Source organism: Calonectris borealis, chromosome 3, assembly GCF_964195595.1.
Source record: "Calonectris borealis chromosome 3, bCalBor7.hap1.2, whole genome shotgun sequence".
Lineage (NCBI taxonomy): Eukaryota > Metazoa > Chordata > Aves > Procellariiformes > Procellariidae > Calonectris > Calonectris borealis.
The window spans coordinates 11,787,275-11,813,749 of NC_134314.1; the positions used below are offsets into that span (position 1 = coordinate 11,787,275).

Below are 26,475 nucleotides of genomic sequence, written 5' to 3' on the forward strand. Positions count from 1 at the left end.
CCGAGCATCAAATTACATTTTGGATGTATTGCTAGCAAATTATCAGTTTAGAAAAGCAAAGTGTTTTAGAATGATAAAGGGTATTTTATATGACCAGTTCTGATTGCGGACTCTGGCTTCTCTATAACCTGATGGTTTTTCATGTGTTATTAATTATTGCGTACTGTACTCCTTTAACATCTATGGCAGATACTGTAAAGCTGAGGAAAAGCAAGCAATATAAAATACAAAAATGTTCTCCAAACCCTGCTTTCGCTTCCTTTTGTTGCTCTCTTGTAATGTAAAAACAGATAAATGGTTTCCTCTTTCAAATACAACAAAAAGAAATGACTCCTGGGAGGAGCCCTGGGATGCCAAGTTTGAGCCTGGATTGAATTTTTATGACCACTGTAAAAACTCCTGAAAATAGGAAATTATAATGGAAATGCTGACTCTCACTGCAGCAGCGTGAGCAGCACCACCACGGCATTATTAGTGATCTAAAGGGGCTGGAAGTTAAAGTGGAATCATTTACACAGCCGACTTCACACCACTTTGAAAACAAGGGGTGTGTGTATGGGAGGTGGAGGGGGGAAGATCTTGCACTTAATTAGTTGCTTGCAAAATCCATTGTGATTCTTGAAGAAGACAAATCCCCTATCGCTCTATTCCGTGCTCTGGATTTTCTTTTCCAGTCCGCAAAAGTTGCTGGCGGAGGTCTGCCTCTGCTGGGTGACCAGCCCACGATGTGGAAGGGGCACGGGGCCACGCCACGCCGCAACTGCTTGCGCAGGCACAGCGGATCGCTCCCGCTCTGCAGTAGCTCGCTGGCGAAGGGCAGCGATATATTAAGGCGCTGGGTCACATCTCAGCACCGCACTAAAAATCAAGCAAACGATTTCCCCCTCGCTAACAAAATGGAGATGCTCCAAAGTTTGGCTTTTATTTTCAGGGAGCCCTAGAAGTAGAAGTTTTAAAAAAATGGCAAAACTTGCCAGAACAACGTTATAGCCATCTCTGTGCCGATTTTGGGTTTGGGGGGTGGGGGCGGGAGTTGCTATCAGAAGAACATTTACTCGCACCGCGGGAGCAGTTTCCACCCGCGTTGTTTGCCGCTATTCTTCCGTCTCTTGTCATTAGCAGCTATTAAAATAATACGGCTACACAGGACCTGAGGGGCGAACCGGGGGCCGGCAGAGAAGGGGCCACCAGTTTCGGAAGAGGGGTGCGGGAGCGCTCGCTCTGCCGCCGGCGCCCGGCTCCGCGCCCCACCACCCCCCGCGCTCCCCGTCCGCGCTCCAGCGCGCTTCGGGCTCAGCCCCGACGGACTCGTTTCCCTTCCCGGCCCTTTCTGGCTCTTCCGTTTCCATCTGAGCCCGATTTATCTCAGGGGGACGGTCAGAGCCCGCACAGTCTAATCCTTCACCACGGTCAACACCAAAACCGCAGGAAGAGGAAAAACTGGGCAAAGCGAAGCAAAGCAAAAAAAAAAAAAAAAAAAAAAAAGATAGCCCCCAGGTGCCACTGATAACCAGGGGGGCTGTCTCGGGGGGACACCTTGCCCGGGGAGGCATGTGGGCAAGGGGGGGACGCTGCAGTGCACTTGTGCCTACTCTTTCCTGCGTCTCTGCCGCCGGGGCTGGCTCCATCCCTCCCAGCGAAGCTCCGGGCGCGGAGAGGCTTTGGAAACGCCGCCGAGAACTGCCGGCTGCTCTGCCCTGCTCCCCGCTCCCTTCCCCCGGGAGGTTTGGGAACTGCAGGGCTGCCGACCGGAGGCAGCTTTGACCAGCCATCCCCCACCCACTGCCGCGTTGCGGGGGGCGAGATGTTTGCTGGACTCCGGGCGGCGATGCAGCCCTTGAAACCCGCCGAGCAAACAAACATCCCCACCCTGCCCCGCCGGACCCGCTTCTCCTCGCAACCCTAGCGAGGCGCCTGCGGCTGATGCTTCGCAAGTGGCATGGTTGTTTCTCCTCAATAAAAGATTTTTCAAGGGACAAGCGCTGTTCCCTGGTGGGGAGAAAGTCCCACGGAAGCAAAGGGGAGTATTATCCTGCACATGGCTACGGGATGGGGCCGGGAATCGTTATTCTGCAAAGGTTAAGTGGGTCCCGAAGGTGAAGCCGGGTGCCCCAGCTGAGGGAGGGGAGAGGAACAGCAGTCAGGCTGTGCAGCTCTCTCCCAGCAGACGTATAGGTGCATCCAGGGATGCCCGGCACTCACACGAGCTTAAACCAGAGGAGGAGCGATGCCCAGTACCTCCGCTGCGCAGGATTAGCTCTTAAACCCAAAACTCGTTGGAGACGAGGTGACAAGCGCAGCGGGCTCCCTACGGGAGGGAAGGGGAAATGCCCTCAGATGCGCTCCCCGTGCCCCCCGGTCTGCTCCGCAGGTGGGGCACGAAGCCGCCCCCCCGACAAGGGCACCAGCACCGGGACCGGCGGCGTGGCGAGGCGGCAGCGCTCGGCGCCGGCCCCGACGCTGCGGGCGCGGACTGCGGAGGCAGCCCCGGTGCGGTGGCCGGCTGGTGCTGTCCGGGATGCTGCTCCCCGAAAAAAGGGGGGGCACAGCCCGGGGGGGGCTTCACCCTGCAGATACGTGGGCAGGACGGGGAGGAGGATGGTTTTGGGAAGGGGACGCAGGTGGGAAATAGAGATGGAGGCTCCGATCCCCCCAGTCACCCCACAGATCTCTCGAAACGAATTGGGTTTCGCTGTCACGTCTAAATCCTACAAACGTGGCTGGCTTTGGGAGCAGATGCCTTCACTTTTTACGAGTCTCTTGAAGTTGTAACATTCCTAATCGACAGCAGATCTTCGCTGTGGAAAAGCGCAGCGTATTCCCTGCGTGTCAGTGCTAATAGTGGTTTTGTATCCCGTTCCCGGTATTAGGTTCCCCACCGTTACAAGTTGACATAATGCAAATTAGCAAGGGACATCATAAAAATCCATCCGAGAATAAAGGTTTTGGAACAGCATACCCTTCATAACTTAAACACCAGATATTTAAACCAAATGCACTTAACAAGACAGTTAACCTGAAACTTCAGTTCAATCGCCAGTGGGTTGACAAGTCCAAATATTTTTATTTTTTAACAAATACGTAAATATCAGACTACACATTATCCAGGCAGCTTTCAGCTACAGCTTCCAGTAATACTCTGGGATGGAATAATATCCCAACGACCCGCTTTGATTATAAACTATTTTCGCGTGGGAATAGTTTTCTGTGTCTCCCTCCCCCCTAGACACTGAGATCTTTTACTGCCCTTTATTTCGATGTTTAAGTATTTATTCCAGAATGATGGTTTCTGTAACTGGAAGTGCAAATTATTTTTTTTTGTTCCCTGAGGCAGCACGTGCAGGTATCATTGCCGTTGTTGTGTTTACCATCCCAACTAATCTGCTACTTCTCTAAAGAGAATTGCGATTTTTGTTTTATGAATGCACGCACCCACCCCCAGCTATACCAAGATTCTTCCTCTGGGAAAAGAGAAATATCCAGTTAGAAGAGCATATCTACAGTCTGTTGCTTGGTTTAGGGACACTTGGGGATCCTACATTCGTGTTCTGACAACAGGGCTTGAAAACTATTTTTGAAAATGCAAACTTATTCCAAGGCATGAACTTACAGCATCGAGCACAGGATCGCACTCTCGACATTTCGACCCCCAGAACAGGAATAAATGTGCTAGGTTTTGGGTTTGGGGTATTTTTTTTTTTTGGAGGGGGGGAAAGTAATAAGAAAGAAAGAGAGAAAGAAAGAAAGTAACAGCACGAAATGAGAGAGAACTGAAGAAGCCGGGATGAGGGAACGTCTTTGCTTCGCCTCTGCCTCATAAAAATGCCACTCGTTTACAAAAGAAGGGAACGAAAATCTCTTCGCCTGCCCGGAGCAGTGAGCAATATTGGACCCCAGACTCCCCCCAGAAATAGGGATGTTTTGGGGATGAAATGGCAGTGCTAGGGCTTACTCCGCCACGCTACTGTCGTGTTCGTGAACGCTTATCTTGCAGGATGATAAGGCAGTGTTTTCTTGCTGTTTTGTTGATGTTTTATTTATTTATTTGTTTGTTTGTTTTTCCTTCGGAGATGGGCAAAAATCAGTGTAGCAACGGCAGTGACATGAACAATAAAAAAACACATGCGTGTCCCTGAGCACGGTACCATGTTATCCTGACGGATCTGTCTTCCCTAGAGTATTATGTTACCCTGGTTCCTCGGGACGATGTAATACACCCAAGCAATTTTTCCCCCTTCACGGATCTAAAGGAGTGTGAATGGATGGATGAATAGAAAAACAAATAAGCAAGGAGATTATGGCCTCAGGATTAATTATAAAGCACGTTTAACCTTTTTCTTTCGAGGGTTATTTTGCTGTGCCTGCTTCGACCGGGTAGTTTGAGTCCCCCCGGACCTAAGCAGGGCTCTGCGGCTCCCGATCCGCGGGGCATCCGCGGGACTTCGCACGCCGCGGAACCCCGCCCGGGGTGCGGGGAGAGACCGTCCCGGGCCGTGGGAGGAGGAACAGGAGGAAGGCACCGAGGTCAGGGGAGCTGGGGCGGAAAGTGGGGACCAGCAGGGATGCTGGGGCGGGGGGGAGGAAGCGGCTCTAACCCGCGGGTGGACCCCTCACAGGTAAGCGGCTCCTGGGATCCTCTCGGAGGATCTTCTCAGAGAGGGAGAACAACTTGCGATCCCAAAATCCTCCCAGAGGGAGCAGATCCCTCCCTCCATCCTCCCCCCACTTTTTTTTTTTCTTTCTTTCTTTCTGCCTTTCTCCCCCTCCCTCCCTGGGCAGGTCGCAGTGAGTCCTGTCCCGCAGCTCGGCGGGGAGGGGGCGCAGCGAGGCCAGCCGGGAGCGGTGCGGAGCGGCGCGGAGCGGAGCGGCGGGTCGGGCCGGCGCAGGCAACGCGGCCGCGCAGCGGCGCCGGGGGAGCGCGGCTCCGCCACCGCGGCGCAGCGCGGAGCTGCACGGGGACACCCCCCCGGCCCCCCCGGGGAGGCCGCTCCGCCGCGGGGGGCCGCGCGTAGCGGGCCCTGGGGAGATGCCCCGGGGGAGGCTGCGGGAGCCGGGCGGGGGGGCGAGATCACACGTTTGCGGGCTGCAAGCCCCGGGCTGCTGCGCCTCCGGGAGAAGCGGGTTGAAAAGTTGGTTCTTCCCAGCCAGAAACTTTCTCCCTGCGTGCGCATGCCCGGAGTCTGGTGGGAGGTTGAGGGGGGAGCTGGGAGGGGGGTTGAAATAAGGAGGAGGCTGGAAGGAAGGGATCGGTTCAGTCTGAGCTCGGCTGCTCCCGGGCGCGTTTGCACTCCGGCACACGCAGACGGCGGCGGGAGCAGGAGGAGGGAGAGCACCTCCGTCCCCATCAGCCAGAGCACCTGGACACCTGGCCCCGCTGCTCCCTCGGATCTGCCTGTACCCACTGGAGGAGCAGTGGGGTGGGGTGGGGAGCGAGCTGTGCCCCCTGGGCCAGCGGAGACACTGATCTAGCCCAACCTCCTTTTTTTTTTTTTTTTTTCCCTATTTTTTTTTCCTATTATTTTATTTTACCAGCTCCAATTTAGCCCAGGATCTTTTAACTGCTGCCAGCGGTGGAGCACAGATCGGGATTAGGTAAATAAAAAGAACAACTCATTTTGTTTGGTTTTTGTTTTGCCAAGCCTCGGGGGTTGGGGATATCGATCCAAACACCTCCTTTTCTTTCCCTCCTTTCTTCTTTTCCCCCCATCCCCTCCCACCATCCCTTGGATGGTGCAGAAGTGGGGAAATTGTGGTTCACGTGAGGAGGACTGTTCTCCTCGGGGCGGGCGGAGGGCTGGGGGAAGCCTTCACATGGGGCTCGGATATTTTGATGCTATTTAAAGATTTGTCTTCCCCTTTCAAAGCTGTTTATCCCCCCTTGCGGAGGAGCTGTGTTTTTAACCCGAGCTAAAAATGACACATACGAGCTGCAAACCAGAAGCCTGAATGTCCTTTATGGACTTGAACGTTCAGCTTCTCTCCTCTCTATTTTTTCCTTTTCTTTCCTTTTATTTCATTTTCTCTTCTTTCTACTCTTTCTTTCTCTTTTTCTGTTTTCTTTCTTCCTGTTTTCTTTCTTTCTGTTCGTTCTTTCTTTCTGTTTTCTTTCTTTCTTTTTTTCTTTCCTACTCCATTTTTAGAGTTTTAGGGTCCGAGAAGCCTTCTGTTTCCTCCCAAGCCCATAACAGAAATGAATCTGGTATTTATGTTTGTCTGAATGGACCAAAACAAGTTCAGCGTAGGGAGACGCTGAGCTTCTCTCGAGGCCGAGCCTATAAAGTGTCAGTGCAAAGCCGAGGATTAGGGTATAGTTGTTATAGTTGGCTTTTGAGAGGGAAACTATAAAAATCGAGCCTTTGGGAGATTACCGTAGCGCTGCGGGAATCGTCCGATAAAACGCGAGCAGGGCAGGAGGGCGAGAGCCGTGTCCCGGACAGGTGCACAGTAGGTCCAGTTTAGAAAGTCCGAAGCCAACTGAGAAAAGGGGCCAACCCTTGAGGGAGCGCTGAGCCCGGGAGCCTGCAGCGCCCGTGCGGCACGGCGCGGCCCGCGGCGGGCTCCCGACACCGGGCTGGCCGGGGAGGGCGCGCCTCGGCCGGCCGGGCCCGGGGTGCGCCTCGGAGCCCCGCCGGCCCCGCGGGGGTCTCGCCCCAAGGGTCGTGCCCCCCACCCGTGGCTGTGCGTGCTATGGCCGTGGGCAGCGAGGAGTACAGAGGGAAGAAATCCTCCCTGCCGCGGGGAGGGGGGAAGGACGGGTTATTCGTGCGCAGGGGAGGCGCCGGGCGCTTCTCCAGGGAGAAAGCGAGAATGAGTCTTGTGCTGGGGGCCCTTCGACACCCGAGGGGATTAAAAAACCACTCACACAAAACGCCAAACCAACGTAAAAACTCCTGCGGGGAGAGGACTGAGGAGCCTGGCCCCTGCGGCCGCCCCGCCGGCACCCACCCGCGCCCTCCTCCCGCCCAGCGAGCCCGCCGTGGGGCTGCGCTCCCGCCCGTGGCCCTCGTAGCCACTGTCCCACCAGGATCCGGACCCGGGGATTTTTTTGTTGTCTTTGTTTGGGACGAAGGTTGCCCCGGGCAGTGTAGCGATCGCTGGTGCTGTCGAACCCCGGTTATTATTATTATTGCGAGACTAAAATCCGCCGCATTCATCCGCATTCGCAATGGTGGTCTGGAGAAACTTGTCAACACTGATTTCGTGATAAAATGTGAATGATGATTTTATAAGGACTGAGCGGAGATATCCAAGGCACATGCTGACTGAGTCCTTCCAGTCCTCATTAATGTTAGCAATTAACTCTTTCACGCTCAATTAGCCCCGAATAAACCTGCTTTAATAGATTCTGCACACTTCATTAATACTTTGAATAATTCTGTGCTGAACAATGCACTTTATTCCTCAAGAGCACCACGCTCGAATAATGCGGAGCGAAAGGGCAATTTTATTCCCTTTCCAGTTAGTTTCCCAAACACAGATAAATTGTAAGCTCGATTTCCTCGCTTAAACTGATAGGAAGGGAAAATCTCGTCCCCTCAAAAGGGACAAAATAAGTAGCCGATCTGGTGGCAAAATGCTGCACACCGATGCGACACAGCTGAAAGGACAGGGCTACCAGACTTTAAAGGATTCAGGCAAAACAGGGGGACTTTTTTTGACAGATGAACCTGATTGCTGTAGTTTGAGGCTATCGCAAGAATGCAGCATTTTATGCCCGCTACTTTATCATGTTTGTAAAAATAAGCAGCGTTCTCAGGGTAATTTACCTCCTCCATTCTTCCATGTGGAACTAATTAGCAAACCTCATTATTTATGAGTCAGGTATTTAATGTAACAAATATCTCTTTCAAAGGACACATCGGAAATTGATAATTCAAGGTAGAAAGGAAAAATACCGACTAGCCACAAGATTACTTAAAAATCCATTTAATTTCGCCCCTTGCTCTGCTATCAGCAAAAAGCCGGCTGGATTTTTCTTATTCTTTTTTTTTTTGGCGTATAGGGGAGGCAGAATTTAATCTGGAAGGTTAAGATTACAATGGTTTTAAAACAATGGCAACTGGACAATAGCATTACCGTATCTTCAAACAGGACAAAGGGTAAGAAAGCTGGAGACAGATGTAGTCTTTCAAGTTTATGATCCTATTTTGCAGGGTAAATTTATCTTGGCATGAGTGGGTTTTGTTTCAGTCAGAACGCAAGTGGTTTGTTCTTAATTAGTCACCGAGCTAGTTTGTGTTAAAAAAGAAAACCCCGCACAGTTTTATTGTGATGGGGAAATTCAAGCAGAGAACTCGCGGGGTCTTCTTCTTTAAAAAAAGAAAAATAAAAAAAGAAGCCCCGATAACGATCTGTTTACATGAAACAGAATTAAAGGTGGAGGTGACACCGAAATCAAAGAAACATTGATCTCTTCGCGGGCAAGCAGGAGAGCGGAGAGTTACTGCGCTGTGAAACACGTTCGCTTTGATGTCCCGGAGAAAGGGGACTTCTTTATGAAATATTCTGTTCTTCGTCTATATTTTTGACTATCCCGGTCGCACGGAGCAAAAGTGTAGCTTACATTTCTGGAAAAGTGCCAAGAAACTTGTAGTAACGTGAACACTCTGCTACCACCTCCTCTTTTCTTCCTCTTCTTTTTTTTCCTCTTTCTCTTTTTCCCTTCTTTTCTTTTTTTTTTCCTTTTCTTTTTCTTATTTGAAAAATAATTGAACTGCTCTAGCAAAAAACCGCGGGCGCAATGGATGCTATTATGACCCGACTGTATTTCTCCTTGGTTTCTCCCCCCTTCTTCGTCTGGGAAATCGAAAGAGATTTTTTTAAATGTTATCGAGCAAGAATTTACCCAAATTGACATAGTAGATTTTTGCTTATATATTCCATATTAAATGTTTCCTAAGGATACGAAGAAAGAAAGAGAGATAAGCCCAGAAATTAACTCACTTTGCAATAGCATGTTTCATGCTTGAGAGATCTAGGGCTACCTAGTCAGGAAAATAGACACGGAGCCGTTGTGACAGACAGAAAAAGACATTTCAGGTACCCGGACAAGAGTGTTTTCTGCGCACTTTGTTCTCGGGGTCATCGATTGAGGCATTTGTGCTGCGAAGTGGACACGCCTAGTGTATGGGCAGCACTAACAAAATAAAAAGCATTTCGCCAGTTGAACAACAAAACAGTCTGGTTAGTTCATCGGCCCTAAATAGTTTAAAAAAAAAAAAAAAAAAAGAAAAGGGAAAAAAAAGGGGAGAGGGAGGAGAATGTAAAGTGTGCATTTTTCAATCAGCCACTATCCAAAATATATCCAATTAAAAAAAGCAAAATGTCACAATTTCTTATTCTGGGTCATTGCGATGGAATTCCTCTAAGGTTTGAGTCTCTCTTCCTGCTGCTGATTTATGTAAAGCGGTGTGAAAGGTGGACCTGGCGTATAGAGCTGCTCAGAGTAAGCTTCTCCCTCTCACACCCTCCCAGCCGCAGCTCCTCGGTCCAGGCAACAGCCCACATATAAATCAGATTTGTTTCCCTGGTCTTTAGACCTCTTCCGCCACCATTTTCCACCCCTCCAGCCCAGAGGGACAATTACTGCTCTGCAGCACTTTGCTGCCTCTTGCTCTCCAAAGGGGCTTTGACTCCTCATGTGGGGATGAACTGACCCTCCAGGCTGAGTGCTGCGAGGATCCTGCTGGGACCCTGTGGGGATCTTGTGGGGATCCTATGGTGACTCAGCAGGAACCCTATAGGGGATCCTATGGGCACCCTGTGTGGATCCTGCAGGAACCTGTGGGATCTTATGGGCGCCCTGCAGGGACTCTACAAGGACTCTACAGGGATCCTGCAGGAAAGCAGCCGTACCAAGAGCAAATCCTGGAGATCATCTGGGGGAAAGCGAGTGCAAGCTGTGGGCTGCAGAGTAAGGAGGAGGATCCCTGGGCTGCAGGGATGCAATGCCTCCAAAAGCCATGGGTGCTCTCTCACACCCACAAAGAGGGGAAGCTTTGTCCCCACCACTAACCCTTGGGAGGCATCTCCTGCCAAATGGTTGACAGCAGCAGGGGCTGAATTTGTAGGCAGGGCCAGATGTGCCTCGATGCTGCTGGCTGGTAGCATTTTCCCCTGCGCGTTGTGGGGTGGAATGGGTAGGGATCTGGCTCAGAGGAGAGGCTGGGGGCTTGGCAGGACCCTGAAACACAGAGCAAAGTGGTGGCACCCAGCCCAGGGAAGGGCTGCGGCCCTGCGGCCCTGCAGCTGGTGGGCTGGGTGTCCCCATGGGAAGGGTCCCTCCAGCCCTCGCATTTTTGCCTTTTGAAGGGTTCTAATTAAGCGATTGCCTAGATTAGGACGTGGGCTTGAAGCCAGGCGCTTCCCCCTGGGGAGAGCAAATGGCACTTCAGATTTGTCACCCAGACTCAGCATTTTCCCATTTCTTTTTGCAGTACATAAGAGGGAGGGCTGTTGGCTGGTTTTCCCCCCCAAAAAAAAATTTGGGGATTTTCTTTTTTTTGAATGAGGGAGGACGTGTAGTTCTGAGCACCCGCAGTTCTGAGCACCCAACAGCCTCCACCCGCCCAGAGGCAGAGGCTTGACTGAGACCAGACCTCGGGGAGGTGAGCGACCCAGGGCCAGTGAGCTCTCTGCACCCCCTCCCCGCGTCACCTCAAGGGTCAGGGCTAAAGGCAGTTTTTGTGGACAGACGTAATGGGCAGTATCCCACCATTTTCTAAAGGTTAAGGATGCCCAGGAAGGGATTTCAAATTACATGGGAGAAACCTCAGCTTTGTTGGCTAAAATGGCACGTCTTCGCTGTCCCTGTGCAGAGGGTCATCGGAGGTCTACCTGGCACAGGAATGCTGTGGTGAATGACTGTGGATGGGGTACAACTTTTGTGTGTGAGGGATGGGGAGAGGGAGAGTGTGGAGACCTGTGGGGATACACTCGCAGCCAAGAGCTGGTCAGGCCTCTCCAACTCCAAGTCAACCTCCTCCTGTGGCTTTGGAGAAAGGTGTTAATGAGGGGTGAGGTGAGAAATTACCTCTGCTTTTATCTTCGTATAAATCCACCTTTCCCTCTTCCTTTCTTCATCTTTATTTTCCAGATCTTTTCCTCCCCTGTTCCCAAGATCCTCCTCCTGAGCGGCCACCATGGGAAGTAAGACCCTGCCGGCCCCAGTGCCTATCCATCCTTCCCTCCAGCTCACCAACTATTCCTTCCTGCAAGCGTTCAACGGGCTGCCCGCCGTGCCCTCTGACCACCTCTCCAACCTCTATGGCTTCAGTGCCCTGCACGCCGTACACCTGCACCAGTGGACTTTGGGGTACCCAGCCATGCATCTGCCCCGCTCCTCCTTCTCCAAGGTGCCCAGTGTGTCAAGCCTGGTGGATGCACGGTTCCAGCTGCCGACCTTCCCACTCTTCCCACATGTCATCCAGCCCAAGCAAGAGGCCACCAATGTGACCCTCAAAGCCAAACCCCGCTTCGACTTTGCCAACTTAGCAGTGGCTGCCACACAAGAGGACCACTCTAAACTGGGACAGGCAGACAGTCAAGGCTCCCCCCCAGGGCTGGGGTCTTTGCTTGAGGTGACTAAACTCTCTCCAGAGAAGAAACCCACACGGGGAAGGTTACCTTCCAAAACCAAGAAGGAGTTCGTGTGTAAATTCTGTGGTAGGCACTTCACCAAGTCCTACAACCTTTTGATCCATGAAAGAACCCACACTGATGAACGGCCCTACACGTGTGACATTTGCCACAAGGCCTTCAGAAGACAGGATCACCTGAGGGATCACAGGTAATGATTCTTCTCCTGTCCTTTTTTCCTTGTGTATCGGTACTCTTCCGGTTACCCACCTACACTCATGAAGGTGCTTGTAAGAAAAGTCACGTCCCTGGCCAGCTGGAGGTGTTCCCTGTAGGTTTTCCTTTGCCCACTGCTGGTGGAGAAGCCCAGATAACTCACTTCAGAAGACAGGCCTGTTGTTGTACTCACTCACCCCACAAAAATGACTTGCACAACCTCCTCTTTAGCTTCCACAGACGTTTTCACCCTCCGTATGCATCGTCTTGTGTCCTCTGCCTTTGTGATCATTCAGAAGTGTCATGAAGACACACAGCCTGGCGACCTCGGAGTTAGAGAGAAGCTCTTTATCCCTAAGAAAGGCACTCTTGTAAGCCTCCGACACCCCCCTCTCTTCTTGCACACACACACACACACATGACCATCCAAGTGCCGCACTCCAGCGCTCTTGGTCTCAGCAGTAGGTATAAAAAGCTCCAGCGTGTTCTCCATCAGGTAGATCACCGCTGAGTTCAGGCCGGTTATTTCTGACATCTTGATTGTTTTTCTCTTCCTAGATATATCCATTCTAAAGAAAAGCCTTTTAAGTGTCAAGAATGCGGGAAAGGATTTTGCCAGTCCAGAACGCTAGCTGTCCACAAGACACTGCACACGCAAGTAAAGGAACTGAAACCTGCCAAACTTAAGTGCTGAATCTCCAACCTCTATGAACTTTTCCTCCCCTTCAGACTTTACATCAAAACCAGAGCAGAAACAAAACTTTCAGGATGGGAGCACTGAACTTTGTGTTTTGTTTTTGTTTGTACTTTAAAAAAAGCAAAATCCACCCCCTCCCCCCCCCCAAGCAACCAACTTCCTAAGTCGTGGGTGAAAAGATTATTTTGCATTTAAAATATACATGAATGATGCAGAGAGTGCTAGCTGACTTGTGTGGCTTTGATAAACTTTATGCCAAAAGGTGGTGCTCACGTGTTGGACAGGAATCTCTTTAAAACCAAACAAAAACCCACAAGTCCCCCCCGCCCCAATCCCAACAAAACAACCCCAAATCGTAGCTTCCAAAAGTATTACTTTAAAAAAAAAACCCAACCTCTTATTTTATACTTTTTTTTGACTGTATAAAGCTTCTTATTTTTACACTTCAGGAAATACAGAGAATTCCGGAAGACGATTAAGAACTGAAACGGTGGTTTCTCATCACAGCACCATTAGGACAAGGAGAAGGGCAACTTGCAAATCTCATTTGCTAGTTTGTTTTCTTAAAAGGAGAAGAAAATTAATGTTTGGAAATGACCTAAATCTCTCAAGCGAAGAGTCCTATCATGCGCTAGAAAACGCATCCAGATCTTAGACCTGCGGGTCCCTGGTGTTTGGGACAAATCAGTGTTCATGGGACATGGAGACCTTTTTTTTTTGCCTTGTGGTCTAGTGCGCTGTGAGGAAGTTTGTAACTCGTGGACTTATTTAAAAAAACGCGGAGGAAAGAAAGACGGCAATACGTCAAACTGATGGTATGCACAACGTGGTTTTAGTGGTACTTTAAAGTCTTCGTGTGTCCTGATGAGAGAGAACAAATCTCAACCTGAGAGCGTATTTTTTTAAATGCTGGCTTTCTGAACAGTGTATTCAAATTAAGAGACATTCCAATAAGTTTTGTTTATTAAAAAAAAAAAAAGTTGTATGGCTGTTTGGCACTTTATGCTGATTATTGGTAATTGACATTTATCACTGGATTGTGTGTGTTTTTTAAGTATTAAAATAAATCGTTATTTTACAGGCAAGTCTGCACAGACTACGTAAGTGTTCATTTGGTTTCTGGTCTCTTCCATAGCAAACCCCCTCTGTCAATATTCAGAACCTTTTTTTTTTTTTTTTCTTTTGAGTTAACTTGGTATTTCCTCAGTGCTTGTTTCTACCAGTCTTGGAAAGTCTGGATCTTTCCTTTACACATAAGCTTTCCCCCTCCACATTTTCTTTTTCTCCCCCCCCCCTTTTTATCTTGCCTTTTTTTTTTTTTTCCTTTTCTTTTTTTTCTTTTTTTTTTTTTTAAGGCTGACAAAAGTAAACAGATCTGCAGGGAGTCAAATAATTTTGCTGCTAGCGTGGAAAAAAAATCGTCTTGGGTAACTAAATCTTGGGTATTAGCTGATAAGATTAGGTGTCAGAAGTGTTATAAAACAAATCAGATGAATAATGGGCGAACTGTTGCTGCTTTCACAGTCTGAAGGCACTGCAGGGAGAGCCGCCTTCGCACACCCTTCACTTCGCTTGTCAGGAGCGGGCATTTTTCAGCCGCATCTTCGGCCGGTTCAGCACTGATTGGGGTGGCCTTTGATTCCCGGCAGCTGTCTTAGATCAGAGATGTTTATTCCACTGCGAAACCGCTTTGGATCGAGACGGGGGAGAGAGCTCGGAGCTGGGGGATCCGTCTGAGCCTTTGAAGCGCCTCTTGCCGTCCTTTCTCGTCCCCTCGGCAAACCCTAAACTCTCTTCCCCTCGTCACAAGCCAGTGCCCCCCGCGATAAGAAAAGCCTCCTGCAAATTAGCGTCCGAAGTCCCCTCGGACCTACCCCGGCGGCTCCTGCGCTGCCGAAGCGCGGATGCGTTCACACCGCAAGCCGCTCGGTCCAAAGCGGTGCCTTTCCCCCCTTCCCCGCTTCGCTTTTAGGAAATATTTCTTTATTTGGTCAAGGAATCCTATCAACGACAGGGAAAAAGTTGCGGTTGTAACTCATTTAATGTAACGGGAGGGGGTAGAAACCTCTCTCCCCCTCTTTTTTATTGGACACCGGTTCGAGCGCATCGTAACGAATTTAAACGCACTTGCTGGAGGGGTTGCAGGGTCCACCTTCAGCGTAGGAAGGCCCTTGGGAAGTGCGGGGTGCAGAGATGACGCCTCTGCGTGCACCCAGCTCCGGAGGCTGTGAGAATGGGCAGAGTTTGAAGCCGGCTTGCTTTTGCTTTGCTTCCCACCCGCCACTCGCTTTCCACTCCGCGTAAAGGCTTTTGGTTTTGTCTTAAAAGGCATCCGAAAACCAACCGCTCGGTACAAGCAAGGAGTGCGGGGGTGAAATCACCCAAGCCTGCAGGAAGCCTGGGCTGGCTCTCCGCGCTTTCGATAGCGTGTAGCCGCCACCGTGGGACGAGCGCGGAGCTCTGCGCGGCGCTCCGCCGGGCGCGCTTTGCTCGGAGCCCGGTAGGAGCAGGGAGAATCCCTTTGCTACTCTGGCCTCGCGTTGCCGAGCCGGATCGGCCTGCGTTTTCTCGGCAGCGTTTCTCGGGGGCAATTTGCGCTGCCTCTGAAGGTCCCCCCCCCCCCCGCTCCTCCGTTGGGGTTTAGCTGCATCGCCTTGCGCAAACCCAGCGGGAGCGGCCGCCTCACCCCGCGCGGGTCATTGCCTGCGGAGCTCTCCTTGGAAAACGCCACCCGCCCCCGCCAGCGTGCCGGGCGGTCCCCGGCTGCCGCCAGCGTGCCCCGCTGCCGGGACAGGGGCACGGCATCCCGCGCCTCTCCGAGGAGCGACCTGCAGCCCCGACCGCTGACACGGCGTTAACTGCCAGCCTAAGGGCTGGGTGGTTCACTCCCGCCCCCTTCCCCCCCCTCCCCGTGCATTTCTTCTAAAGGGAGATTCAGCGAGAAAATCCCCGATGAACGTCCCCGTCCCTCTTGTGTCGCTCGTGGCACAGAGTAAAGGAACAGGGTTGCTCCCGGGGTCCTGTCATGGAGGGAGAAAGTGAAGGGCTCTGTCGCTTGGAGCCAGTCGTTCTTCAGGGGTCGCGACTACGAGGCAGAAATCCGAGTCGGGTCCAAAGGGAGGGAGGAAGGGATGCAGGGAGGGTCACTCCACTGAGGCTTTCCCACGGTCGCTCCACCATCTCCTTAACACCGGGATACCGAAACACCCGTGGCGAGGTAAGAAACCGTGTCAGTTGCTGGTTCCTGGGAACCATTATAACTCCGGGGTCGCGAAGGTGGAGAAACCGCTCCTCCCAGCTGGGCATGAGAAGCATTTCATTTGTAAGGCTGAAGCCTGGTGATCTGCCTGCCAAGAATTTCCTTGGACATGTATTTTTATGTGCAATTAAAAGAAAAAAACCCCAGAAATGACATAATCAGAATTACAGATGTATTAAAACTACGTGGGCATACCGAGCACAGGATGCACACACAGCCTCTTACTGTCATTTGTACTACACGTATACGTGTGTGTATTTCCTCTTCCCAAAAGGCCACTTTCGACCTCGTGCGAGCAAAGGCTATCTCTCTGGTCATGCTCTCAGCTGCACTGGTGAACAGTTCGCCTGTTCTCTCCAGTGTTTTGAATTTTGCTAGGCAGTATCAGTTCAGTGATTCCAACGAAAGCAAAGAAGAGATGAAATCATGACAGTCAGAAGAGAGAAGTCGTACCAACCCCCAAAATAAATGAAAAGAATTAGATGGGAAATGTGCCTTTTGAATCAGGATCACAAATAATTTAAATGATTAATTACCTTCCCTTTCTTTCTTTTTCTTTTCTCTTTTTGCATGTGTTTTAATCTGACATTCATGCAGTGAATAAAACTTACTTAGGCCTCTGTCTGCCAATCGAGAGCTGATTCTGTTTTCACAGTTGCTTTAAATTTTGCATTTTCATCATAAAAACATCACTGAATGGGAGTTTGCAAGAGTAAAAACCAGGGCACCTGACTCTAGTTGTCTCTTCCTGCAAGATTTACAAGGGAAACACAGATTTTTTGTCTTTTTAATTTTTTTTTTTTTTAACCATTTCCAGTTACAGGAGAAAATGTAAAGATGTCTTGGCCCATCTCTCTCTCTTTTTTTTTCCCTCTTTGCATTCCAGTCATTCTTTTCCTGCCCATAAACTGTTACTACTCCACAAGAGCCTGATTCTGAATAGCCTACTCGGCCTGTTTTTTTGTTGGATGCAGGAAGAAATCCTGTCAGATGGGGTCTTCAGTGTACATTCATGAAACAGAGCAAAAGCCTCTCTCAGAATGTGCACTGGAACAGCAAATAGTTACTTTTCAGCTGTGGATTACATGTGCCTCTGAAAAAGAGACCACAAATCATTGGGTTTTTAAAGGTTCCGCATGAGTTGTATATTAATCCCAGTTTCCCTAGGGATGGATTAATCCCAGCTTCCCAGTTGTGTGGCTACAGACAATGTTGATGGGGTTGGGGGCAGGGGAGAAGGGAGATGGGGAAAGGGGAGGGAAATTAAAAAGATATATCACAGGAATACACGGCCTAAGTGGCGAGGAGCCATAAGTACTTAAGTTTCAATACCTCTTCTACCTCTGTCACCACATGTGAGCTGAAGCAAATCACCGCAGCTCCCTGTTTTGGTTTCTTCATCTGTAAATTGGGGATAATGCTGCTGCTTTTGCTCCCAAGAGGCCTGGCACGTCTGTGTAGAAACTCTTGCTCAGCCCTCAGTAGTGAAAGGAGATATTCCGATTCGTACCTGGGCAGCTGAACGCAGTGGCTGATCTGGGAGATCTAATGGAGTGTGCAAGACAAATTTATATTCATGTGTAATTCTTTTTCAGCCCTGGCAGTTTTGTTGAGAGATGGAGTCCTAGAGCCCAGCATGCATTTCTTCTCTACATTCCTATCCAATGACTGAACAGGAGGAATGGCATGGGCCAAATTCATCCCTGGTGGGACTCCAATGACATCAGTCATCTTTATAGGAGTTTTTTGAATGAAGTCAATTGGGTTTTACGAGGACTGAGTTTGGCCACATGCATATTTAACTGCTCAGAGAGCTGCAGCAGTGAAGGAAGCTTTCCTTGTCTTAGAAAGACTCACTTCTGAGTCTGGGAGACACCAGCTAAGCCATTGACCTGTTTTACGCAGTCAAGTTTACCTTATTTAAACCCAAGGAGCAGCTGAAGTGTGCTCGGCATCCAGCAGAACTTTAAAAAAAAAAGAACAACCCAGCTGCCCCAAAGTGTTCATAGCTTTCGATGAAACTTTGTATTTGTCCATACCGCTTGGTGCAGCACCGTGCCACGGATGCCCAGCAGACATGTTTACATGACTCGGGGCAGCACCCTGCAGGAATATTGGCATGAGGCCTGCAAGCAGAACCGTGGCTTCAGCATGGTGCTGTGCCGTTGCTGTTTGGCTCCGTCCTTTATTAGGCCTAACTGTTCCAGAATCCCTGTCACGCTCATACGTCTCTGCCGCCTCCAGCTCACCTCTCCGTTTAGACTGCTCTCTGGGGCTGTAATTCCACTGCCAGTCATACCTGATGAGAACATGGTAAATCACTAAAAAGGGGTGTTCCTTCCTCCACCTGTCCCTTACCTGCTGGTGCTGACTCCCCCTACACCTTATGCTTGTGCTTTACTGGAGTCTGATATTGCACCAAAGATATAGAAATGTTTATACTAGTATTATAGTTCGTGACAGAGCAGCTATTGAAAAATAAAACAAAACAACAATTTAATCAGTGGCAGTGATTACCAAATCTGTCTACAGAGTTTGTCACCACTAATCAGTTAAATTATTTGCAACGTCTATTGATTCTGCATTCTTATTGTATCTTCTAAGGAACAAGTCAACTTTAGCAGTTAGAGAACTGTATTGCTAAGTTTGAATAGCAGAATGTGTGCTCTGGTCATATGAGGCACCTCAACTATTTTCCAAGGGATGAATGTCATATCTCTTTTCCTGATTTCTGACTTGCCTTCTGTCTTTACTAGATCTTTGGTGATGGAACTTGCATTTGATTTTCAATATTTTTACATTATACGTGTGGAATAATGAAATCTGAGTTTATGGGCTTGTTCATCTCTTTTACAGCAATTTGACTTGGCTGAATCAAGTGGAGTTATTCTGGTTTTACAGCAGAAGTTGTGAGAAGAGATTTAGGCCTACTGATGGTTTTGCTGCAGCCAAAAATCCACATTGCTGAGATGCACTATCACTTTTTGTCTATATTTAATTTTCCCAAGTTTTATTTTACCACTTTGTCTTCTTTCCCTATTTGTCTGTATTTCATACTAGGAGGAAAAAAAAAAAGAAATTGTTACTGGCTTTTCAACAGGTGTATCAGCTCGTACCAGAGACCTGATACCCAGTTTTCTTCTTTTTTTTCTTCTTCAATCCTTATTTCTCAGGCAATATTCCTTTTTTTTTTTTTTTTTTTTTGCATGCATACTTCTTCCTGTCTTCTTTTTGCTTCCTCAGTGTTGCTAGAGTTCTTGCCCTGCCCACCTCATTTCTCAATTTGTATTTCTGCCTCTTATTCAGCTCCATTTTAGTTTGTCTACATGCATTTTTGTTTGTCACATCACTGGACCTGTTGACTCTATTTCAGTCTGGCCTTTTTTTGGCTGCCCTTTGACCTTCTGCATCAAGTTCAAGTTACTGTCTTCCAGAATGAAACTCACCACGAATCTGTCTTTCTCTGAGTCTCTGAATTCATTCTCTCTTCATCCTCTTGCTTCCTTCCCTTGTTTCAAACAGCTGCATAATTACCACTCTTCTCTCATCACGACACCTTTTCTCTTTCTGGCCTTTTGGCTTCTAACTGGGGCTGCTCAAATCACATGTTATGGGTGAATGATTAAGCTATTTAACAACTTTTTTTCCATTCAAGATTTGTCCAGGCACAGCATGGCTTTCTTCCAAATGTATGTGAAGATATTTCAGTTTATATATGTCTTGTAAATTCTTTTGAGGCTGTTTCTTTATCTATTCATTCTCCAGGAGTTCAGCACCAGACTACAGAAAAGCCTCAGGTACATTTTCAGAGAACAGAGGAGGAAACTTCCCAATAAGGAAATATTAAAGTAGGTAAAAGCAGATCTCATCTAAAGTTATATTAGGTAGGAGGGGCCTGTGTACTAAATGCTACACTTAGGCAATAACTACATACTGATGAGTGTCTTCATGATCCTGCTGTCCTTCCTCACCTGCCGTAGCCAGTGAGGCTGGTCAGACACACGTCCTGAGGAAGGACCGTACTGCACTTCAGAGAACAAAGAAGGACGTCAGTGATACACAACTATGTAGGGCTGTGGGGGGCTTCCTCTGCTCAGGAAAGGTCTCTTTCAGGCTCTTCCATGCCTTATTACTTGAACTCTCAAACTTCACAAATAACAACCCCCCGTGTTTCTTCCCAAACTTACACAGGCTACTGAGGCCACTTCAGTGCTCCAGGCACAGCCACCTCTGTCCTGCAGGTTTTCCTCTCTGGTGGTTTTCTCTGCTGTGTACAGAGACCACCTGCAGCCTCACACTGGTGACTCTTCTAGTCTGACACTCAGCTGGTCCCACTGGGATGTGCTCATCGGTTAATGTGGCTGGCCATACTGGCATGGGATCTTAAGGATGGATTTTTTAATGTGGGGTGAGTTTCATTTTAACTGAGCATAGTGACAGGACAGCTAATTACACACTCTTATTTTTGTTTCGGAATTGTTTGATCTGAACTTTACCGAAATTCCTTATTGCATCCAAGGTGATTTTTTTCCACTTCAGATGGGAAATTTTGTATTATGAGTAAAACTATATTGGCTATGGGCTTACAGGTTCTTCCCCCTAACTATTTCTTTACACACACGAAACTTGGTTTATGTAAGCATTCTTGAAAAGGACATGAAAAATAACATCATCTGGGCAGGAGGAGAAATCACAGACCTTCAAGAATGTGCGACTTTCCACCAATTTCCTTCGAACTGTCAGTCAATTCTTTTGGTGTACTCCTTTTTGTGTTCTTCCTTAAAATGCACTTCTCTTGGAAAATTACTTATCTAGCACTTTACAAACAGCTCTAGCATTCACCACCCATCAAGCACATTGCTGGATGTCTACTGAACATCCAGTGAGTTGCTGGATAATGTTGGTATGCCAAATTTAGACTGTGTGGTGAAGGCTGCCCTGTACAGCTCTGAGCACAGTGTTGGCTGCTGGTCTTAGCAACCAATAAATAATTAAGAAGCTGGATATTTGATGATCCTTAAAGAAGAATGACTCAGCTAGCCCCCTACTGTTGATTTCTTCATTAGCACAGGCATAGATCCAGACCAAGAACTGCTTTTCCCTTATGCATTTATTTGGTGACCACTTGGATATGGCTTAGGAAACAGCTAGTGTTTCTCCAGCAGTTGGGAAATGTTTACTTCCAGCTGTTTATTTCCCTCAGTGGATTAATAAGCCTATTTCAAAGTGCTGCAAAAAGGAAAACTAGATTTTCAAAATGGGGAAGGAAGAACATTCATAGTGACACAGTGTTTTCATCAAACTCCCTTTTTCCTGCACTGCAAAGAAATTGTTTAAATGAATGGCTCAGAGTTTCCTTAACTTTCCAATGTACCTAATCAAATATATGAACTACATAAAACATAATAAAAGCAATTGCATCAGTTGGGGAAAATGGAAGGGGAAAGCAGATGGAGTTGTTAATATCCCTGAACACAACCTTTCCACTGAACTGGTATCAGCCCGTCTATCACATTATGGAAACAACACTAGCTTTCTGCAAAGATTTCACTCAGTATAAAATAGTCAGCAAGGAGGACTTGGTGCTTGGTGCCATTTACTCAGAATCCCTGTGATCCATGAAGTCTCTTGCTCTTTTCCTCTGGCACATAATAGTTTAAGACTCCTTGTCTTTTTTACTGACATCTTGTATTACTTACAAGGTGGGGATTTTGTCTTCTGAGTTTGGGGGAAATATCTATTATATAGTTATCTGTGATTTTAATGAGACAGACCTTTCAGTCCTAGGTGGATGGCACATACTATCCTGTTCTCTGGGATGCAGTGGGTAGGTACCCTTCGATGGCGATCTTGCTAAAGTAGAATGAACATAGACAAAGCTGATCATAAGGGCAAAGCTCTCATTACTGCTGGCAGTCCTGTGAGAGCAATGAGATACATCAGAAGGGACTGAACAGCGAACAAGAGAACAAGCCCATCTGCTAGGCATGCCAGTTTGCATGCAATCCCATGGCCAAGCAATGAAGCAGATATGCTGGATACAAGTCTGTCCAGCCCTGGGATATTTCTCTGACCCATTCCTGCCACTGTGGAGAATATGGAAGACAAAAGATCAAAAGATGTTTGCTAAACCTGGAGGTGTGAATATGGATTTGAAAATCAGAACTCCAAAGCCAAACTTCTAGACTTAACATGTAAGCACCAAACTCACGGTGTCCCAATTTTCAGAGATACAGAGTTCCAGGTAGTCCCAACTGAAGTCTTTGTTGGCTGCAAGTTCTTAGCACTTCCACCATTGATTTTGGCACTTAAATTCAAGATTGCTAGTTGACTTTAGTAGGGCTACCCAGTTTATAAATCACTCCTTGCATTTGGCCCAATGTTTGTAGATCTCCAGATGGAGAAGAGTGTGACCCAAAGGTAGATTTGGCAACTCCAATATGCCTTAGGTCAAACATCTGTAGGGAACATGTGTCTGATTTCCTTACAACTTCATTGTTTCAGTAGATGGTGTATTCAATGCAATGTTATATCTGCTACTGAAATAGCTGAATGCAAATACCAGGAACCTCTGGGAAATTTTAGTTAATAGGAAAATAATCTAAAACAAATTCATCCAGTTATACAGCCAGGAGAAAAGAAATGAAAATAAAAGGAATTACTGATCCAACCAAGTAGGCACAGAAATGAAAACCCCTCTAGGATTTTCTTTTTCATTTCTCCAACTCCCATTAATTTAATGAGCAAACTAGGTCAGCAGCACAGTCTTGTTAGGAATAAATGAATGCCATAGATTCACTAATATTAAAGTGTTCAGGCATTCAGCATCATTCGCTGCTCTGCTGAGGGAGCTGTGGCACAGCAACTCTGTATTTGGCTCTAATCCTAATTCAGATATTCAGCCCTATGAGTCAATGTAACACAACTGCTGTAATGAAAATCTAACTATAAAGAAAGAAAGCTGCAGTATCACAAAACATCAATTAGCCCCAGTTGCAAGTGGGGGTAAAAGAAGTTATGTAAACTGTATTTTAAGTTCCTACATTTGGATTTTATGCTGACAAAAGACTGGGAGGTCAGACTGAGATGTGGAAAGTTTTGTATCTCACTATCATTACAATACTGATGTATTCACTTGTACTCTTCAATAACATCATCAACAATGAAACTAGTTGCAGAATTCAAAGAAAGATCACAGATGCTGTTTTCTCCATGTACTGTCTCTTGCTTTGAGGAAGGAAAGCTTATTCACTATCCCTTTAAACTGGTTACTGAAAATCTCAGTGGACCACAAACTGATAGTAGCGCTTAATATAAATAGTATTTTATTTCTCATGTGGTGGGTGGAGATCTTCATGGGAGATTCCCTCCCCACCCCCCATTTTTGTTTTTTTGGCACTTACATACAAAAGCAGAAAAACTTGCAATTAAAACCAGTTGATTTAATATAGCTGTACATGTCGTAGGTTTGGTCCTAACAAAGGATGCTTTCCTGATTCAGAGCCAAAAACTCACTGCAGAGTAACTTCTTGGAACACAGGTAAGAATTCTGATATAACAGATTGAAAGGGAACAGTTTACAAAAAGTTCAAATACTGAAATGTCTTTGCATAAACAATTTGCGTTTTTTATATAAACAAAAATGCATCACTTAAATGAAAAAGCATATGCAGAAATATAGCTTAAATATATTTATGGTGAAATTATTCACTTCATATGGAGATATGAGCAGTATTTAGAGTACTGTAGTATTTCTTCCTGTAGGCATACATAAGACTTTTAAATCAACCCATCCTGAATTTGTAACCTGTCTGTTTGTACTTTTGATTAAAAAAAAAAAATAAAAAATTGGACACTGAAAGGTGGTTAAGACATGCTAAGTCTGGCTCTTGATTTCCAAAATAGTATGTATCCACCTCTGGGTTTTTTTATGTTGCTGTTGTCAGGAAGAAGAGCTACCGAGTTCTGTTGAGAATATGTGCCATCCTTGAAATTAGCATTGCTGAGGGCACTAATTCCTGCCTGAATACGCACGTATGAAAAGGTGTATGCATGGCTCCTTGGCTGCATTCATGTACCATTTTGTGACCTGTGGGGAACTCCTGGTCTAGATGGTAGAGCTTACAGTTTTTCTCAACTATCTAAGGGATAGTTTCATGATTTTTCGGATCTTGGAAAGGATTAGTCCCTCAAAATGCTGACAAATTAGTTGAGGGAAGTAATTTGAGATTTAACTCTTCCACCTTTTCTGCTGTTGTGAAGTGAGGAGTGATTTGCTAAAAGGGAATTTGCTGCAAAATGGGAGTTCCCTTTAAAATAGGGAGTTGGTTGTACTGAAGACTTGTCTGACCACTTTATATTATAGGCTACCTCATAATATTTCAAACTGAGAACCTTTTCCTGTTTTCTTTTATTTTTAATCTCTTTGTCATGGAAACAGTTCACAGTGACAACTTAACAGTCACATATCTGCCCACTTGAAGGCAGTGTTCTAGGTGTCTTGAAGAGACACCAAAATCAACAGCACTTGTGATCTAGGATGAATTAGAAAATGAATCAAAACCCTTATTCAAACTGGCCACTTTTTTTACTTACCACCGATGTTTCTATACCCACAGCATATCAAGCCACACACTGTTTGGCTTAGTGTTTACGTCTGTAACTTAGATACACCAATCTGTAACTGAAGTTTGGCAAAAGTTGAGAAAATAAAAATGTATTCAGAATGTTTGTTTAAAGCATAATACAAAATTAGTCAAATTAATGAACAAATATTTGCTATATGAGAGTATTATAGTGTTTATGTTGTCCAGATGATCTTTGTTATGTCAATTGTTTGTGGACAGCCAATATTTGCTTTTCAAACTATCACTGGTTGGACTCGCTGCCTGGCAGTATTCCTTTTTCCTGATTAGATGTATAAGTAGTACTTCCACTGAATATTTTTGCAGTTCTGGGTTCCATAAATACTCACCTATCCGTCCTTCAAATCTGGTGTCTGAATCCTTTGTGCCAGCAAAATTCATGGAAATTGTGGCTTGAAGGTATTAACTAATGATAAAAGCAAAAGGATATTTCTATTCAAAATAAATTGCATTATTTTCCCCAGACTAACACACAGACACCCGTTCTCTGGTGATAGACAATGCAGATACTTATAAAGAAATAAATGTACATAAATAAAACAATTGAATTTTATTTCCTGTTTGCAGACTGTGTGTGGGTGGCAGTTTATTCTCTTCTCTTATTCCAACTGGGTCAGATTCAAGTTGGACTTGAACATAGTTTGCATCTTGCCCTTTTTCTTGTGAAACTTGGGAACTTGTGGAAAGGGGTCTTTCGGCAGGAGGAAGTGTAGTGTTTAGAGTTAGACTTCACAGCAGTGGTGAAGCTTAGCTTATTGTATTCATATGGTGGCTAGATGGTGCTTGGTTGCTCCTCTCATGTCAGCAAATCAGAAGACAGATGTCTTACTTTTTTTCTTTATTTCCAGACACAGAGCAGTGAGTGTCTTGCAAGGGTCGAATAAGTATCCATGTATTCAGAAGCAAAAATTATGATCCTGCTGAAGGGTTTACAGTCAAGATTGAATGTTTCAGAATTTGTTTTCGAGTCAATGTCCACACCCAGGCTTTTGTTGCAAAAACCAGTTTGAAAATAAGGGATAAGATACTTTAATATTGATGGAATTTTCAATATATGTTTTTACATTTTTATGTATAGATATTTTCAAATGTTCATCTATACTATATGCAAATAAGAATCATTCTGCTTTATTTTTTATTGTGGAGCCACAATGTCTGTGTAGGCTGGCTGGAGTATGAATTACATATTGCACATATGAATTTATTGTTTTTCCCTACTGCAAAGATCAAACTATAGGTTTGAGCCCTAGCAAGCCTAGCTTCAATGTCTTGGATGGGCCAGGACCACAAGCACCATATATGGCTTAAGGGTAACATCTGAACTGCTCATGACTGGTAGACTATTAGCTCTTTAGATAACATGCTTCTGAAGCCACATCTGTGCCAGTGTGTGAAGTGGGTCAGGGACTGCTCTCTGGCTGTAAGACCAACTGGAGCTTATGAATATACAGTTAAAACGAACAATTAAAGTTTATGTTTATACAATAAAAATGTCCTATCTCATATGTTGTTAAAAAACTGGCAGTCTTAGGGGTGCAATTATTTCAACCTTTTGTGATATCTGTAGGACACTGTTTAAGATTGGGGAGTATGGGTGTTGTACTATGAATATATTCCTCAGAAGGATACTCATCCTGACTTCTATGGCCTCATGCTAAAAGGAAGCTTGGTGGAAGTTTCGTTTGGAAGTACCATCTGTGATGATCTGGTGTGGTTGTGGAGAGGCCAATGCAGTACGCTGGAGTGGAGGCTTCCAGAAGTGATGGGATAGAGGAAAACAAGGAAAGTCTTTTGAGAACAGAGGACATAAACCAAGAAATATATACACCATTCTCTCAAAGAACAAATCACCCAGCAGTTAAATACACCACAGATTATCTGGAAAAGGCTTTGCCGCACTCTGCTAGGCAAAGTTTCCTTCCACTGCTCCCAATGGCTAGAAGAAATAAAAAAACCATAGCCGCCTCCTTCTCCCCAAGCAAATTTTCTGTCTGAAGCTGTCCTGCATCTAACAGTGCTTTTAGATCGACTTGGACACTAATCCTAGCTACCTGGGTTTTCTGTATTTCTCTCTACTGAGG

General features: G+C 46.7%; 1 protein-coding gene across 1 annotated transcript; it reads left to right on the forward strand.

The window, feature by feature from the left end:
* Window positions 1–5,253: 5,253 nt before the first annotated feature.
* Window positions 5,254–13,572, forward strand: OSR1 (odd-skipped related transcription factor 1). The gene is made up of 3 exons (XM_075144999.1): window positions 5,254–5,592; window positions 11,096–11,788; window positions 12,352–13,572. Exons 2-3 carry the CDS (start codon window positions 11,142–11,144, stop codon window positions 12,485–12,487), a joined length of 783 nt encoding a protein of 260 aa, XP_075001100.1. The 5' UTR covers window positions 5,254–5,592; window positions 11,096–11,141; the 3' UTR covers window positions 12,488–13,572.
* The last annotated feature ends 12,903 nt before the right edge of the window (window positions 13,573–26,475 follow it).